The sequence below is a fragment of the Apteryx rowi genome, unplaced genomic scaffold, assembly GCF_003343035.1.
Source record: "Apteryx rowi isolate R43461 unplaced genomic scaffold, aptRow1 scaffold_976, whole genome shotgun sequence".
Taxonomy (NCBI): domain Eukaryota; kingdom Metazoa; phylum Chordata; class Aves; order Apterygiformes; family Apterygidae; genus Apteryx; species Apteryx rowi.
Window position 1 is genome coordinate 133,109 of NW_020451289.1, and position 19,156 is coordinate 152,264.

Genomic DNA, 19,156 nt, shown 5'->3' on the forward strand with positions numbered 1-19,156 from the left:
GGGCCGGGCCCCGGCGGGGTCTCGGGGGGGACGTGCCTGCCCGCGGCCGCGCTGGGCCTCGGGCTAGGCCGCCGGCGCCGCGAGTAACGCGTCCTCCCTCCCTCCCTCGGCGGGGCGCCCGTGGGGAGGGGAGGGAAGGGGAAAAGGCGAAGTTTATCAGGCCGTTAGCGTGGCTAACGTGTCTCCATGTGTATCTACCCGGCTCCGGCTTCCTGTTGTTGCGCTGTCTTGAGTTCTCAATATACGTGCCCAGGGGTTATTTTTCTTCCCTCCGTGGCTTGCAGAGCAGAATGGCCTTGCCAGAAGGTGGTGCGTCAAGTCACTCCGTTGTAATATTTTGTAACCCCTGTTAGGTGTGTAGTTATGTAAATTGGTGTGTTGCACCATGAATAATATTTTCCCCTTTTTCTTAGGCTTGAAATCGGAGAAACTGACTTTSTTGTACTCTGTGATGTTCTGAAAGTATCAAACAATGTGAAAGAGAGAGCTTGGAAGACATATGAGAGCTTATCATCTGTAGACGGATCTCTAGTGAGTATCCGGTATCTGTAGCTCATTATTATATTGTAATAACTGTCCTGTATCTGAGTTCAAATATTCAGCTGTAGCTTTGCTTGACTGGGGGCCGGCTGACTTGCAGCTGAGGCTGGTGCAATGTCACTTTTTTTCCCCCCAAGTGCAGCTACACTGAAGTCAGATGTTACTGTGTACATGTCTGTATAAAATGGTTTATATACCTTTGCCTTTTTGTTAACATAGTCCAATAAAAGTATAGACTTTTAGGTTATGTCTGAACCAGTTTTGTACAGGTCATGTGTGTATTTCACTCCACCCGCTCCCCTTAATGAGGTTGCGGAAAGGGTCTGGACAAAATTATTACAGATCAAGGGATGTTGGTATGTTAAACTACTTTTTTTTTTTTTCACTGCAAGCTAATGTTAATCTGTATGTAGTTATGACTGAGGTATTTTCATTCAAAGTTAGTCACTGGGCATGTTTAAATGTTATGCCCTCTCTTCATTTCTTTGCTCAGTGTATTACTGCTGGCTGAACAAGTTGACTCAGAGAACAGCTACGGTACAATTAAATCATGACTGAAGCTTCATTTTACAGACCTGAATTAGATTTAAAATACCCAGCTTGGGTGTTAGTCCCAGTCTGAGGTCTAATGTGGGCTAGCATCCATGTTTTTGTTGTGACTTCTGCTTAGTCTTCTGCAACTTGAACTGACCTGTCACAGTTACGCTGTTGCTAGTAATATCTCATTACCTGTGGTTTTAAACCAGCTCTTGGTGCATTTGTGAGTTTTACAACACAGTACGGTAATAGTGTTGGAGAAAGACTATGTACAACTCTTGCAGTAAAAAAATATAATTTCTGGCCCTGGGTGTCCTCAGGGAACATTTACTCCAAAGCAGAGTCAAGCTTCTCTGTGAACTGAAACAGGAGTAGTTAGTCCTATTCAGTGAAAAAGCCAAGAGGGTTTTCAGTATAGTTGTGCAAATTTCAGTTACTGCTCACTACCTGGAGGTGGCTAGATAAGACACAGAGCATTTGAAACCCTCCTTTTCGGTATCTGAAGATCTCATTTAGGATTCAGAACAGGGCAATGACTAGACCTTTATTAAGACATTTGACTAATATTTATTGTCTTGTAATTAACGTACAATCGAGGCCTAGCTGAAGAGCCTTTCAATGTGTAGGAAAAGGTCTGCATTATGTGGTGGCCATGTCCTGGACATTGGCCTCAAAAACGTTCTGACGTGTCATCAAGGTGTCAAAATGAGGAAACTGGCAAGCATATGTCTCCTCGGGAACCTGGCAGGCACTGGAGTTGCTACTTCTAGCTGAGATCGGTGCAGGCCTTATTTGAGTGTGAAGTCAAATTAACAGCCTGGCTGATAGCTGCTTCTCCTTCCAAGTCAAGCTGTTGTCATGGGGGACAGGGCCCCCTCAGTGTGACGAACTGGCTTTCTGATTCGGGTTGTGAGGACTCTGGAGGCTGTTGCCTAAACTACTCGCTCCTTTCTCCTCTGGGGAAAAGATAATGTGCTTAAGGGGCTGTCCCTGTGTTTGCCTGGCAAGCACCAGCTGTTCAGTGCTGACCTGTTTAATTCTGAAATGGAACAGGAGAAGTTGCTTACATAGCTGCTTTCTGTTCTAAAGTGAAAAGGAAAATAGCAGGACACAAATCAAAACAAATGCCTGCCAGAACACTTCTGTTTCATCTCATAGCTAATTTGACTTTAGGAAGGTTAAATCATCAGACTGTTGATTAAGAAGAGTTGTCAGATAATGACCATGATTCTCAGCCTGTTTACAGAGCACTGAAGACCTGAGCATCTCATTTTCCCTGTCACACTGGCCTGTGCTCCCTGGTTCATCTCCGAATCCTCCCTGCCATGTCTCTGATGGTACAGAGGGGACTTGATGTAGTATCCCAGATATAGGATACTGTGTGAACTGGCAGAGATTCAGGGTGCAAACGTGGGCTTGAACCTAGTCTGAACGCCTGATATATCCTTGCTGAACGATTAGTTAGTGACTTTAAAGACTTTCCRAGTCTTTGCTGGTCAGGCAGGCATCAGCTGGGAGGAGAAGGATTGGTAGCTCCTGCTCCCTGAAATAAATCTTCAGTGCCATCATCCGCTGAATCCACTGACACCACCAAAACTGTCTGACTCGCTGTTTTTTTCCTTTAAGATGTTACACTTTTTCATGTTGATGTTTTTTCTTTTGAGTCCTTGAGCTACTCGTTTTCCTACCTCTCTAATTTTCCCTTTCTTATCTTGCATGGCTCCATGCTATGGACTTTCTTACAGCTCTATTACAGCTTATCAGTTTCCTCAGCAATTTGAGCCAAGGTTATGCCGCTGGGCCCTACCAGAGCTGGCCCTTGAATCCTTAAAACAGACAGCTGAACCCCTATGAGAGGTGTGTAGGAGGAGAAGGGTTTCAGGGCTTGTTATGGAAAGAGAAGTAGTTGTGCTGTCTTTCCGGAAAATAAGGCTGACTTAGTTTGGAAAGTAAAATCTACAAAGAGAAATTGTTCAGAGCATTACAGCTGTTTAAGTATGACAGCGTTTTCCTTCTTAATTGGAGAATATTAAAGGTTTCTTCTGTGACAAACAGAGTTTAATTACACTTGTACTACCAAAAAAATCATAACCAAAAACCTCTGAGACAAAATCCAAAACACTGGCTCCAGAAATACAGTACTGCATCAACATTGTTGGTGTATGGTGTGAAAGAAGGCATCTGATGTGTGACCAGGCAGATGTTTTATCTTTAAATTATTTTTATATGTGGTGAACATCAGCACAACTTTATTGTAAACGTGAAAATGTATATGTAAATTAGAACCTTTACATTAGTGTCATATAGAGACCTTTTTCCTTCTGTCATTTCACTTGGTTAGTAAACCAAACTACTTAGGCAAACAAAATGCTTTTTTTAGAGTTGTATTTTTTACTGTCTTAATTCCAAAGCTCTTCACGCTGATAGTTGTTGAAAACTAGAAAACTGGCTCTGATGCCTGCTTATGTGACCATGTGGGGACACTTGTTTTCTAATTTTTTTTTGTAACTATCCTGAAATATGTGTTATGAATCAATAGTGCCTGTAAACTCTAAATGGAGTAAACAGATTTAGTGAAATTGCTAATGTACTTTGAGCAGTGTGTGATTGCTGGTGTAAGAAAGGGCAGGAGAGGTCCTGGAAGCAATATCTACGCTACTAGCAAAAAGTTCAGGACATTCATTATGTTCTGATACTGTTTGGGCAAAGAACGGCAAAATGACAATCTGAAATAAAATATCAGGTAATGTAAGCAGGAAGAAGAAACTGAAGTGAATTATTACTTCATATATTGGAAAGAACCAATATAAGGAAGAGACCGCATGTTGACAAAATTGGAACCAAACTTCTGCCAAGAAAATGGAAGTAGCTTAAGAAACTGATAGAAACTGGAATCTGGAAAGGCCCTGGATGCATAGGGTCTGGGGTGTTTCAACCTCAGCAGCTTATGTTGCCGTTGCGTGTGGTGCCTAGGTAGGGGCTTCATTTTCTGTTTGCTGTTTATCATACTGCTTGAGAAATGTGGTCTACTCTGTTTTCCTGCTAAAGCTTAGCTCTTTAGACTCATGAATTCCTAAGCTGTTTTTGCCAGGTGCCTGTCTAACCCCCTATTAAAAAAAAATAATGATGAAAGATTTGCAGTATCCCTATTTAGTCCTTTCTAGTTTAGATTTCCATCACTATGATTTTTTTCCTAAGTGACTAGTCTGTTTCTGTGTTATAATTCAAGTCAGTGGTGGTTGTCCTATGCCCCATGAACATAAGAATGTATTACTGCCTTTTCTTTTTCAGAAAGTTCCTTGTATCTGAAGGTGCTTGTCATCTTTCCTTGTTTCTGATGGTTCATGTTACTCAATTTCTGAAATTCTCTCCAACTGGTGACTTATGCTGGCGTGTGGATATTGCAGAGCACTTGGGTCACGCGAGAATTGTACTGAGTTCTTAGTGACAAAACCTTAAAAAGACAAACTGCAGCTTAAATGGAGCAAAGAATAAATTCTTAAACATAGCAGATTGCTTTATACAGACACATAAATTGGTGATCAGTAGGTCAAATGTTCCAAACTTGTAAACTTTCATATTTAAGTTAAAGCAGTTCCTTTGGTTGTAGTTCTTTATGAAAAAGAACAAACATTTTAGTTGGTAAGCCACCTACTTTTCACATTAAAAGACATGCAGAGGCTTCTTGCTTTTGGCAAAAGCATTAAACATACACGAGCTAATAAAAAGTCTTTTCTGAATGGAGCTTTATCTTTTACTTATGTAACTGCAGCCAAACCAAACCTGAATCCACTGAAACATTGGCTGGATGGGCAGAATTACAGATCTTGTAGGAACTGATAAAGCTCTGAATATGAACTGAACTATTGGGCAACAAGAAGATGAATATACATTTACTCTAGTTTAAGCAAAACAAAAAAAGAAAGCTGCTGAAAGTCCTGAAGCAAGCTTAAATCGTCATTGTGGTCTCTTGCTGGTGGTATTCAGTGCCTTATCAGCTGATCCATTGCATGTGTGTATTGTGCCCTTGCACTTTAAAAGTATAGTTCCCTGGCGTACAGTTTTTCTTTTAGTCATCTTCTGCCTGTCTTGGAAAGATTGATGTCCCTTCCAATCTAGATATATACAAGAAAAGTGTAATAGAAAATTTTTGTCTCAGAAGAACTGCTTTTATAAATTCAGTGACTTCCACTGATTTCCATTACTTTTAGCTAGTATTATATTTGAATTTCATTTAATCTGTTAATTATTAATAGTAATCTTCCATTCCAAATAACATTCAATAGAAAATTTGAAACTGTCATTGCTGAAAAGTAGAGGATCTGTCTTTACACAGAATTTCTTATATGTAGATAGGTACATTTTTTACTTTCTGCTTTTCTAGAAAGCTTCTCCTATAGGTCTATTTCTGTACCTTTCTCTTGACCTTCTTCAGCGCAACATCATTTTAAGTTTCTATTGCTGGATCACTCTTGTAGGCTATCATTAAAACTATTATTCTGTCAACACTGATAACAAACATCTGTTAACTTGCAAACTAGAACTGAAATTTTCRGTTACTGTCCCCTCATATCTGTTTTAGCACTGGAGATCCTCTTGAGGTAGAGAGGTTATTGCTGTTGGTGCTTTTAGTGTTTTGCAAGAACACGTGGAAAGAAGAGAGGCAAGGATTCTGTTTTGCAGTAATTCAGTTTCATGAGCATTTTAAGCTTATGATTCCTCCAGGTTGTTTTCACTAGACTTAGGGAAGCTGAACCATTCTGTGATTCTGTGATGATCTGCTAAAAGTAGGTAAAATAATATTAGTAGCTCTTGAATGAGGAATAAATAATATTTTTGGAAGAGTTGCTAAGAGTGTGGTTTTTTTCGGGGTTTTTGTTTGTTTGTTTGTTTGTTTTGTTCTACAGAAAGCTAAATTGATTCAACTGAACTGACCTGTACTGCGAGGAGTTAGAACACTGGTTCTCCAAAGTCCTACAAAAATTAAAAAAAATCCATATAGTATCTTAGGTGCTAAATAATCTTTGAGTTGGGGATTGATAGGTTTTAATTCATGATAAGCTGACATAAGGCTACTGGAAATCGCCTTATTTGAACTGACAGACAGCCAAGAATTGAAACGTTGAGTCGTTGTCCTTCCCATTTTCTGTAGCGGTGCTGTATCAACAAGATCTTGTATCAACAAGACTGCAGCCAGTAAGAAAACTCTCAAAAATGGGTTTCTGGCAATAAATCTGTGTTGCACCTCCTTCCATGCCCTCAAGTCTGTTTGGGATGAAATTGTCTGGCTTTAATTCTAAACGAACTGTTGATTTGTGTCATAGGACTGGCTGCCCTGAAGGTATGACATTGTCAAAATATTTGAATTGAGTGATGCTGCTGCATTTTGTTCTCCTGTCAGCTTTAAACTTTTGTATAGGAAATGACTTGGAAAAYGTCTATAAACTTTGTGAATATGGAGAGGAGAGTACTGAGGAATATGATGTAACAAGAAGTTCTTTTCTTCTCTTTTCTCCCCTCCTTYGCCTACCCACTATGTTTGTTTTATGTATGAACCTCATTAAAATCTTCATCCATAGGTATGTGCAGATAGTCTTATTTTCTGAGTTTATCTGCATTTTTGACTGTTTTAACCAGCAGTATCTGATAGGATAGGCCCAGTCCAGTGTTCTTGCATGTTTCCTCTTCTCCCTCACTCAGTTGGCATTAGAGGAAGGGCACACTCAGCTACTGCTCACCTTTTCTTTGCTACTAGACAAAATTCATAATGTATTAATTTACCCTGGGTTCTGTGTACTTTTTTGTTAGGCTAGTAATCATTTAGCATTTTCTATCTAGCTGAGGGGAAGATGCCCAAAAACAACCTGCAATGCCAGTAGTGGATATGGGGGATATATGATACTAGAACTTTGACTCACTGCAATGGTTTGAATCCAGTGGACTGAAAGGCTGCCTCTGAGGCTCCTTTCTGGAACTGTGCAGGTTTGATAAGGCGATTAAAGATCATTCTTAGAGAAACAGACCTTGTTCTTACCAAATAGACCTTTGCTATAACCTTCAGGCGTTTATCCTGTATGTACCTATCCAGTATGGACCTAAGCTTATATTGAGCTTGCTTGGATAGGCAACAAACTAAGAAAAATTACTCCACTTCTTAGCATCAAGTCCTCTGGCCCTATGGGACATTGTTTATAGAACAAAGTTATGATCTATGTGCGTAGGAGCATGAGGTGAGGGGGACTTGTTTAATAAACAACAAGATCAAACAATTCCAGTGGCAGTGTTGACCTGAGTAAGTGAATAGTCATCCTTCTTGCCAGTAGCTGATGAGTTATTCTTGATGTTCTACGATTTTTTTACAGTCACAGACATTACTGCAGGGGAAAACAAAACAAAACAAAACATTTTCCATATTGAAAGACATTTTCTTCATGTGCCTGGTAGCTTGTTGTACCTGTCAGCAAAAGGTTGTTGAAATTGTCCAACTGTGGGAACTTATCTCTTAACAAAGCCTTTGAACTGTGTAAAAATCTCCTCAAGGACAAATTTTTGTCTGCCTCATCTTTAGATTGCTGGTGGTACACAATTGTACATAAAACATCTAAAAGATGAGGGTCTGTGATGACAACAACAACAGACTATTTGATATATATTCCTTTAAGCATTATCAAAGGTACCTCAGTCTGTTATGAGGTTCCTTAAAAATTACTTTCTGCTGTAAATATGCCACGTTTCATAGAAAAACTCAAACAGGAATATGGGAAGAACATAGTAACTTAAGTAACTGGCAGTTTCTACATTGTTGAAGGTGGCTTTATGTATTCAATATCATATTTTGTAGTTGGTTGTTTTAACATTCAAGTCTAGACTGTAACTCTCAACTAATCAGTGCAAAAACCAATAGAACTCCTCATCCTCTGAAGGAGGGCCCCAGCCAGTCATCTTTATATATAAACACTAGTCCCAAGAAGGGAGCAGAGCAATTGTAAAAGCTTTGTTAGCTTGAAGCCCTGTTGATGAAGCGTGATTTTTTTTTTTTTTTAAGTTATTATTTCAGTTTGAAAGGAGGAGACAGTCAGGTCTTCATGACAGGCCCTGATTGACTAGGGTTTTATGTTAGTGAAATTGTTTGTGTATCGTTTATGGGCACGGCAAGCTGCTGAATGGGAGGGCAAGAGACTGATCCCTTGCTCCAAGACCAAGTTTTGTGGGCTGACTCATATCTTAGTCCCCTCTAGAATAAACTAGCTGTGCAACTACATCAGTTAGCACTTGGCCTTAGTTTTCCTCTGGGTCCTATGTGGTGCTCTGGTGACGTTAATACACATTGTTACTTGCGGGAGGGTTCTGTTTCAAGTGGCAGAAACAACATGAGAGCTGTGTTGCAGCCTGCCAAAATAGTGCTTTTACAGTATGAAACTGAGGACATGTGCTGCCTCCAGCAAGGGTCTGAATGGGTGCTTGATGATGCAAAGCCTTTGGGGGTAGCGTTGGAAGACAGCACAAGATGGAGGGAGCCAGATCTGTTGCAATCTCATTTGTATTGCCTTTCGAGAGCGCTTTCTGGAGTGACCTGTCCTCTGTGCTTTGTGTAGGTACTGGCTGGGAGGCAGCTAGATGAAATGACTGGGGAAGGGAAAAAAGGAGGAGGGGAAAAAAAGGCCAGGGAGGGGGCTATAATTAAGCAGCATAGAAGAGCATGAGTTCAGTGTTTCAGCTCACTCTCTCCCTGGCTCTACATTAACACTGTAGACGTTACCTAAGCTTGCAGAATGCCCAGTGGGAATTGATTTTATGTGCGTTTCTGTATTCTGTGCACGCTGATTCACTCGTTCCTAGGGAATCTTTATTTTGCGACGTCTGTCTGGTAGAGGATGTACATATCTGAACTGGATAGAACTGTTGAGAGACACACTTAAGCGCTGCTCCTTTTCAGAAGGGGCTGTGGGCCTAGGTATCATCAGAGTTTATCAACGAGGGTGCAAAACATTCTAAGAATATTTCATGAGTTAGCTGTTTTAGGCGTGTTGCAGGGCTCCAACCACCCCTGGTCCTGTCTTCARAATAGCTTTGTTTCCAAAACCTGTAGAATATGTACTTGGGATTTTTTTCTGTGCGGCTGCAAAACATTGCTCTTTCTAGAGATTTTCTATTCAGGCACATGTTTTGGTGGAAAGGTACTGTAATTGCAGTTGAATCCTGGCCATCTCCAAATGATTAGGTTGTGAATCATTAGGAGTGAACTCCATGTAGATGACACATCTCTATTGTGTTGCTTTTCTGTGATGAAGAATGATCAGTTACAACTTGTACTGTACTTACAAGCAGCAGAAATAATAGTGTAGATAGATATCTTAAATGTGCATGTATGCTAGGAAAATGTCTGAAGGTGTTTGTTACTATCATGCTTTACTAAACAAAGAGACGTCATTGTGGTTCAGCGGTGGTAACTAATTGAGATCTAGACATAGAAAACAGTTCATGAGTATTTCTTTATTGTCCTTCTAATGTTTTTATGTTTCTTTGTCTTATGGCTACCTTCTTTCTCAGAACAAATCCATCCCTCCTGATTCCCTAACCTGCAGCGTCTTGTTATGATCAAATTTTGCTCTTGTTCTAACAATGAGAGATCAGTTGAATGATGAGGTCTGCGTAGGGAAAGAGATCTTGGGTTCCCCTCAGGTAGTTCTTAATGAGAGCACTGACTCAACTTCTACATAGTCTCTTTAAATGACTCTTATTTTGAAAGCCTGATTCGCATGTGGTTTTAATGAACATTAATAAATAAAAAAAAAAAAGGCTTCTGCTTTGCATAAACTTTCAGTGGGAGCAAAGTTTCTATTTTAAAGCATTACTGCTGAAGTGTACAGGTAAAATTGATCCCAYGCTGTGGGAATAAGAATTAAAGTGCTTGGCCTTTCATCTGCATTGTAAAATTTCTAACAGTTTTCACTTATCAAATAATTGGATATCATAGCTGAATGTTAGCTTGAGGGTCTTTTGTTTTACTGTTTCTAGTTTAGTTTTGAAATATTAATGTTCTCTATATACTACCTACTTGTATTATATAAAAGAAATAAAAAACGTTTTCTCTTTTTATAAAAGGCTTATAACAAAAAGAAAAAGGAAACTTGGGGAGTCTGTATCTTTATTGCATCAATTGACTTGGATGAAATGACATTCACTTTCACAGAGCTTTTGAAGAGTATAAACATAAGGTAAGTTTTTCTGTGTGATTCGAAATTTCAACAACTAAATAGTCAGCGTTCTTATAAAGAGAGCACTTTTTTTTTAAGTGTGAATTTTTGTATCAGGCTAGTTGATTTAAAGTGAAGGTTGCTTATGGGAATTAGTTTATTGAATATTTTAGTAAACTAGGAATCTTGTTATATTTTAGTTGAGGGAGCAATGATATTTTAAGTTTGCTTCAACTGATTGGCTTATGTTTGTATTGTGTTAATTTTGTGATACTTGTTAAATCAAGTTTTCATCAATTTAACCTGGTATAAATTACACTTAAAATATTCTCTGTTCTTTCCCTGCATCAAGATTTCCTGCAAAATCTTTTTGCCAGCATTAGGCTCATGCTAAAGCAAGAGCTGGAAAAAAAAAAAAATCTTACTCTTCATTAATTTGCCAGCATGCTGCTCATTTCTAACCTAACCAATCTAGATTTTGTGTCTTTTTAAATGCTTTTTGCTAGGTGATTGTTACTGGTGTATTTTTATATTCACTAAGTTCATACTTAGTGAATACTAAGTTCATACTCTTCCATCTGAACATGAGGAAAAACTTCTTCACTGTGAGGGTGACAGAGCATTGGAACAGGTTGCTCAGAGAGGTGGTGGAGTCTCCTTCTCTGGAGATATTCAAAACACTCCTGGATGCAATCCTGTGCAATGTGCTCTAGGTGACCCTGCTTGAGCAGGGGGGTTGGACTAGATGATCTCCAGAGGTCCCTTCCAACCTCAACCATTCTGTGATTCTGTGATACTGCACAATAGAGAAATGAAGACTACTGGAAAAGTATTTGTCTTTAATGTAAATGTAGGTGGCAACAACAATAGGTGTATGCTAAAGTTCATCTAAGGAACGCAGTTCGGGTACCATCTGTCTAATAACTCTACCCTGCGTAGACAGCATGTGCATGAGTCAAGTCTTCTGATGTTGCAAAGCACTGTATCATTGCCTGGCATTTGTCAGCAGCTTAGTGCATTGCTATGGTGTTGCCATGGCTGAAGCCATGGCATACATCTGTGGGAGCTGGGCATTTCGTATGAGATCATACCAAGCCGTTCCATTCCTTCCTTGTCTCTGTAATACGATGTACAAGGGAATTTGGGGTAGGGGGAACTTCACTTCTGTAGACCATATTACACAAATGGGAAAACTACAATAGGGACTAGACAGCCTGCTGTAGGGGGTCACGTGCAGATTCCCTTTCTCTTCATATGTAATATTGAGAGTGCTAAGGAGGCTAAGGCAGAATAAGGCACATCATCTTGATAATTCAGACTTGGGCCAGAAAAATCTGTTACTTGAAGTCATCAGTTATGATCAGACTTCTCCATGCCTCTTCTACCTCACGTGGTCTCCCAGAACAGTGGTCAGGTCCTGTACTTGGACTTAGCCTCTTCAGACTTGACTAACTTGGAACTGCTTGGATGAAATCTAATTATGCTTGTACAGTGATGTTCAGTATGTTCCACTCTGGTACAGAAAACATTCAGCCAGACCAACTTATACAGAAAACTGAAGGAGACTTTTCCCTTGGGGTTTCAAAGAGTAAGCTATTACTTCTGATGGTTTTGATTTTTAGCAATGCTCCATTGCTTGTTAGCCCTGGGCTTTTCATCAGTTATAATGTCAATCTGGCAGAGATTTCTACCAGTCACCTTTCCCTCTAGGGCCACACTGGAGAGGATTTTTCATTCCACAGTGAAAGAATTTGAGTGGTTTTGAGACTGTGTTCTGTTTTTAATCTGACAAACATARCTCTCAAAATAACATATTCTGATTAAGGATCAAAATATACTTGATCGCTTCCTCCTCCTTAATTTTTAATAATCTGCTCATTTTACTAATGAACAAAAACAGCAAAATACTTTATGACCATAATATTACACAGATGAGTAGGGAAAGCTTTGGTCCCCTTTACAATAGTATTTCCTAAGGGTGGGGGATGTCCTTCGATCTTGCCCCAAATACTTGTTGAAAAGACTTGAAATTCCATAGAATTCAATGTATTCATTTCATCTTATTCCGAGGTCACTTTTTAGCATGGATGAAGCCAACATTCATGTTCTTAGAGTAGAGAGAACATTTTTAAAGTAGAATTTTTAGCTAGAACAGAAGAGTCAAGAATTCCCTGTGGGTTATTTGTGGCTTTACTGGCAGAGCAAGGGAGAAAGATGTGTCTAGTCTGCAAATTCTGACTTCCAAAGACATTCGTGCTAGCCAGGAAAATTCTGTCTGTAGTAGAACCCATATCACTGGAGACCTGTACCTCTAGTGAATAGTATTCCTAAATCTGTAAAATGTAAAGGTGATACATGGGGCTAAGAGTGTTTCCCAAAGCAAGCTTCTCATTCACTGTTAGTTTTAGTAAGAATATTCTGAAGTCTAGTCAAGTAGGACATTTATTTAAAAAAATGTTGCAGAATAGGCATTCTCAGTTATGATAATCCATCATTTTTTCCYTTCTTTCTTTCTTTTTTTTGCAGTGTATACACGTTTTTTCAGTTTCTGAAAGAGGTGGATGTTAACATGGATACTGTAAGCACTAAAGTTGATAGCACTGTATCAAGGCTGAAAAAGAAATATGATGTATTACTTGCACTATATCACAAGTTTGAAAGGTAGTATACATACTTTTCATCTTGAAATGATGAATTTTTTGTGCCTGTCTACATTTATGTATTTAGATTTTCAAATTATATATGAGAAGTGCCCATTTAAACTCTGTGCACTAATATTTACAAATCAGTTAAATGGAACTGTTTACATGTGCTGAATAAACACATCTTAAATGCTGCTCTATAGCTTAGTGCTTTGTTGAATAATCCCGTTGTTGCAATACAAATAAGAGTAGCACAGCAAAGGGTGCTAGCAAAGGCAAGTCCCTTTAAGCTTTTTACAGACATAAGAAGGATTGTTTTACTAACTAAGTAGTATTTCTATTGAATGGACTTTCCATCCCCCCCCCCCCCCAAAAAAAAAAAATCTGATCCAAAAGTTGCTTTGTAAGGAACTTGGGGAAGAAAAGCACAAACAATATGATATATCCCCTGGGCCAGCCCTGTAACTGAGGGATGTGTGTTCCAGACTCTAGGGATGTTGTAAGGACTGCTCTATTAGCAGTTCTCAATTGTAACCAAGATAAACCTTCCCAAGTGCTGTAGCTGATTATACAATCAAAACAGAGGGGCATTCTTTTCTTTGTATGGGATAAACTGAATGTGCTTATGGCAGAGTGCTGAGAGCTTTCTACATGTTGCTTAAAAATCATGAGATTTTCAAAAGAATGCTTTTTTGAGTTGCTGTTGCTCCAAAATGGTGAGCTGCCAAGCTTTATATGCTTGAATCTGAAGAGAGAGATGATGAAGGCTTTTGATCCTTTAACATGCTGATGCGTATTAACATAAGATGCACATTGGTGAGACCTAGTATGCTCTGAAGCAATTTTAATCAGTCTATGAAGTTCTCCATAACATATATCTGTAGAAACTGTTTCACGTTATTAAATGTTGGAGCATCATTCTGTATGCTATGGTATTTTTCAGCTGTATGAATTTGAACCAATATAACATTTTGCTTCCTAAACTCTGGAAGGGCTCTCGAATATCCCTGAAATGGCTCTTGAAAGGGATAGCAGATCACCCGTTGGTAGTTCATAGAATCAAGACCCAAATGCAATGCCAGTTTTGTTTTTCTTTTCAAAGTCCAATCATGCTTCCCATTAGCTTGAGTCATGTGTATTGCAATATTCTGTAAAGTTTATAGTTGTCTTAAAGCTATAAACTTATATGAAAGTTGTAAATATTTAGTGTTTATTCATTGCAAGTATTTTCTGGACGACTGAAATGTCATTCCATATTTAAATGTGCATGTTTTGTTTTTCCCTCTTCTAGTCCTTCTTCACTAGTTTGTTTTTTCAAAATTTTTTTTGTTCATTGTATCACTAAGGGAAGGAATTGAGGCAAGTTTTGAAGGCATATTAAAAAAATACAGCCAACTTCAGCTGTTCAGAATTTGAATCTAGCTTTTAAAAAATCTTTATTTTTGAAAATGTCCTTTTTTCCTGTTTCTGCACTGTTATGGTTGAATTGCAATAACAGATTTTTCAACCAGAAGGGCTTGACATTGGGGTTTTTTGTTTTGTTTTTGAATAACCTGAATTTGTTTCTTGAAATGATATCCACCTAGAAACATCAGGTATCATAAGACTTGCAGTGACATTGCAGAAAGAGTAAAAGTGCATGAAAGATCATTTTAAAAGTGTTCTGAGCAGTTGTAGCACATATTTTGCTGTGCTTTACAAGCCACTGAAGAATAATGTATGCACAAATCCTGTCTTTCTGGAAGAAAATAATGGCACCATGTATTATATCAAATTTAAGTTGTTTTCTTAGTCAAGCTTTGACATAAGCACTCAAGTAATAACATTACTTCAGCTCTAGCAGGGTTGTAGTTGGTCTGCTAACCTATTTTCCAAGAATCTTTTAAAGTTAGAATAACGTTCTGAGAACTGGCATCTTTTTTTACTACATTGAAGTCAAACATACTATACTGTTTGCTTTCAGAAGAGTGTTTAAAAATAATTTATTTTTATTTTCTAGGACTTGTGGCCTTATTTATGTGGAGCAACCCAGTAGTGAGTAAGTTTGCCTTTCCTAAATTGTGTGTGTTAAGATAAGAACTAAAATGTGTTAGTATTTTATCTTTTAACCCATTAAGATTGACCTAAGTCATAGTATGTCATGTGTTTAATTTAGATTTAGTGGGGACTTTGAATTTCAGTGACAGATGATGAAAGCTGCAGAAGTGATGTATATTTGATCACTTCCTCCATGAAGGATCGCCACCCAATGGCGGGTGTCTCGGCAATCAAACATTTGGAGAGTGAGCTTCATAATCATAGCAACAAATGAATGGATGAAAGATGCCTTAGCAGCTCCCAAATGGGATTGAGTTCATGCTGTGACTGGAGAATAGGGCATTAGTCAAAGGCACAAGAGAGTGAAAACAGCTCATCACAGTTAAGTGAATTATCCACATTCACTTTCTTTTCCAAGGATGATACAGATATTTTCCACTTCTTGAATGGTTTTACAAAGGACTTGATTTTTTTCAAATATGTAGTTTTAATTATATAGGGAATGTAATGAAATAATAACTTTAATTGTATGGGAAATGTTGCATGTTGTCTTAAATTGTTCCATAGACTGAAACATACTTTCAAAAAAATTATATTTTAAACTATTGTAGATCTGTTAATATGAAATCTTTATTATTTTGTGTCTCCTTACAGGATTTCTGCTGAACTCAATTCTGTGTTAGTCTTAAAAAATTACTGGATTACTTTTTTGCTGGCAAAAGGTGAGGTTTTGATTAAAGGACAGTTATTTTAATGAATGTTGTTGGAGTGAGTTTACGTGTTTTTTTTATGTGTCCAATATGAGAACAGTATTCTTGTTACAAATATCCATGGTTCAGGTCCAAAATGTTCTGATTGCATGTCTTTTTGTAACTACTCAAATATTTCTCTTTCTGTGCAATTTGGCTATTTTTTAATTGGTATTACTTACAGTATATAAATATTTGTGTAATGTGCATTCAAGTCCATTCTGAGATGCTTTACAGTCTACCAGTGTTTTTCTAAAAGGTCAGTTAGCAGAATTTTTTTAATAAGTCCTTGAAATTTTTTCCTACAAACCATAACATTCTTCCTTGAAAAGGCTACCTAGTTAAAGTGAAGTGACAAAACAATATACCGTGAATGTCTATGAAGACCTCTCTCATTGTATGACTCCTACAGAAAGGAATGTATCGTATATCTTAATTGCCGCTTACTCTAGGTCTGTTGTTATTAGTGAAAGTGTAGGTGTCTCTGCCATTTAAATCTGTCTTGGAGCATCTGATCCCAGTGGAGCTTTTTAACTAGAATTCTCTAGCATAAGCGTAAACCAAAACCTGAAGCTTTCTACCCTGCCTTTTGATTGAGAATGATAAGGAAAATTAAAATTCTAACAACAAATAATTGAAGCCACAGGAGAACATAGGTGGTGCTTGCTAATTCTAATAGCAAATAAAGATAAAAACTATCTATATAAATATAGCAAACATAGTGATCCCTAACTGTTTTGAATCAGTATCAGCTCTCCAAATATTTTGTGGTGTTCCAGAGTCTTGGAATGGTCTTGTGGATCTCTTCTGCAATATGAATCATAATTTGGGAACAGCTGAAATAAAGTAGGTGTTAAAGTGATGTTATGCTAATATTTTTGTGCCTAGTAAACAAGTCACTCTTCATATAAATTTGGCAGACTGAGCATACAATGTGATAGTCGCCATGTTTTGAATTTCTCTTCACTATACACTAGTAACTCATTTATGTTTTCTGAATACTTACCAGCTTTCACAAAGTTTTAGTAAGACCACAAAAAAGATGATGAGGAAGAACTGCACAGAAGTGGTGCATATAGGTAAAATAGTCTATACTATTACTCCACTGTAGTAAAATGGAAAAAGAAATCATGAAGGAGCACTGAGAGGTAGGAATTTTGTGCAGAGTAAATTTAATTAAATGTATGCTTTCTCCAGAGCAACAAACCTCTGAAGAATCATGAATTTTAAAACCTTTAGGCTTTAAATAACATTGGCATCTTGTTTGATCCTTTCTGAATTCTAATTGTGGTGTGTTTTATTAAATGAACTTCCAAATCTTTGTTTTTCCAAAATGACTTTAAAATCAAGTTAGACTTCTTCTCACAAGGTTTTTCTTTTCCTTTTAAATGTTTGCAGGTAAAGTGTTGCAGATGGAGGATGACCTGGTGATTTCTTTCCAGTTGTTGCTGTGTGTCTTAGATTATTTTATCAAACTGTCACCTCCTGCCATGCTCAAGGAACCATATAGTAAGGATTTAAGTTTTTTTTAATCACTAAGTTAAAGTAGAAAGTAAGTTAGTTTAATTTCAATTAGGGTCTTTCTAGCATCCACAATTAATATAAAACTTCTTAAGCTTGTTCAAGTGTGATTTTGGGTATTTTAATTTAATTTAGATGATAATGAACATGAATTCGATTATTTGAATGTGGCAGCATATTTTATATATTTCAGTCATTTCTATTCCTACCATCCCTTTACTATGTGCTGCACCCATGCAAGTAGTTCAGAGGCTTGTTCAAACAGCTGTATTTGGTAAAAGAGATTATGGTTCTGAGCAGAAGATGATTAAGAACTATTATTTAGCCTCGCTTTCATATTACAAATGGTAAAGGTCATGCTATGACTTTGTATTGTTTCATTGATTTATAGCAGTATGATGACAACCTGTGCAAGATACTGGACTATACAGTCATTTAAGAAGAAATATGTGGTGGATAAAAAAACCTAATTGTGGTGGTAGCTCAAAATGAAATGGTAGAGAAGTGTAGATAGTTTTATATTTTATTACATCTGCTTTATATTAGCAAGTGTCTTTTCCTTATTTTAAGTGAAAATATAATGGATCTTAACCGTAATAACTTTTTGTACATTCAACTTCTATACCTAAAGCCTGGGAAACCTCACTAGGAAGACAAAGTTAGCCAATATTTACTTTTAACTTTGAAGCAGAGAATTATATTTCTGTTGAATATTTTTTTCCATGGGTTACAAAATTGATACATACTAAAGTATTTGGAGCTACAGCATGTGGAAAACAATTTTTTGATGCTAATTAGGTTTTTCCTCTGGTGGGTTTGGATAGGACACTAGAGTTAATAGCCTAATCTACTTGCTGTATTACTTTGGTTCATGATTAAATAAATTTTTTATGATGTCATAAAAAAGATATGGTCTCTAAAAGCCGTGTTTCTGAGGGTATTTATCTGACCTAGTAATCGGTTGTTGTAGGTAAGGACAAACAACGTTTCTATACAAAAGTTTGTTTCCTATAATTCTAATGCAAATAAAAAGGGTGAGAAAGGATGGGCTTGTGACTAACAAATCCCTGCCCTCCAGTACTTTGAATTTAAATTTGTCTATTGTAGTAGGAAAGACATGCTACTGCTTATTTCAGATGTTAAAGTCATTAGTCTGGCTTAAATTGTGAGATTTATTTTTAATGGCATGCTGAATTGAACCAAACTGTTTTATTTTTGAACTCTGTGTTTACACTTTTTTTTTCAGTGAAACTATGAAGGCTAGCAACACATTAAAAAAAACTTAGATTCTGTGTGTTGTATCTTGAAAGGAAAAAAATCTTGTCACTTAAGACTAATTTGCAGATATGGATATCACTGTTATGAGTGTAAAGCATTAGATTTCTCACTTGAGCTGTATCATATACAGGTCCTGTTTACCTGTCACTCAGTGCTGCTTCATTCTTGTAGCAGGTGACACAATGTATTGGCTAAGTCCTTGTGACCGAGAGGCTTCGTGTTGTGCTAAATGATGTCATGTCTTATGACATGGCTACGACTGAGGGCATTGAGATGCAGCCACCAAAGCAGTGTAGTTTGTCAGGTTTTTTTATGGAGCAGTTTTTTTATAGAACAGTTATCAAGTACAAATGAAGTTGCAGATGAGAACAGTATGATGATTAGAACATAATTTTTAAACCAGCAACTGTTAATTACATTAACATATGCTATTAGTGTAATTAAGATATTTCAAATTGAAGGTACTGAAGCCATCTACTTTGAGCTTAACAAAACATTTTTACCTCACCAAATTAAGGTTTTTTGGCATCTTCTCCAGGGTGAATTTGAGATACGTATTTTTTTCGTATTTGTCTGACTGGGGAGCGTTTGAGGAAAGGAAGAATTCTCTGCAGAACCATATTCCAGGTTCCCACCCGTACTTAACCCCAGTGTG

At 37.6% G+C, this 19,156-nt stretch overlaps 1 protein-coding gene across 3 annotated transcripts in view; it reads left to right on the plus strand.

The window, feature by feature from the left end:
• The first annotated feature begins 171 nt into the window (after window positions 1-171).
• RB1 (RB transcriptional corepressor 1) overlaps window positions 172-19,156 on the plus strand; it is an 83,156-nt gene continuing 64,171 nt past the window's right edge. For all 3 annotated transcript variants that reach the window (XR_003251783.1, XM_026054951.1, XM_026054950.1), the window contains exons 1-7: window positions 172-329; window positions 414-531; window positions 10,183-10,295; window positions 12,801-12,935; window positions 14,916-14,954; window positions 15,608-15,675; window positions 17,101-17,211. Coding sequence is in view for 2 of the 3 variants with exons in the window: in XM_026054951.1 (XP_025910736.1) it covers window positions 187-329; window positions 414-531; window positions 10,183-10,295; window positions 12,801-12,935; window positions 14,916-14,954; window positions 15,608-15,675; window positions 17,101-17,211 (727 nt within the window). In the remaining variant the exon portion in view is untranslated. The remainder of the gene's footprint in view (window positions 330-413; window positions 532-10,182; window positions 10,296-12,800; window positions 12,936-14,915; window positions 14,955-15,607; window positions 15,676-17,100; window positions 17,212-19,156) is intronic.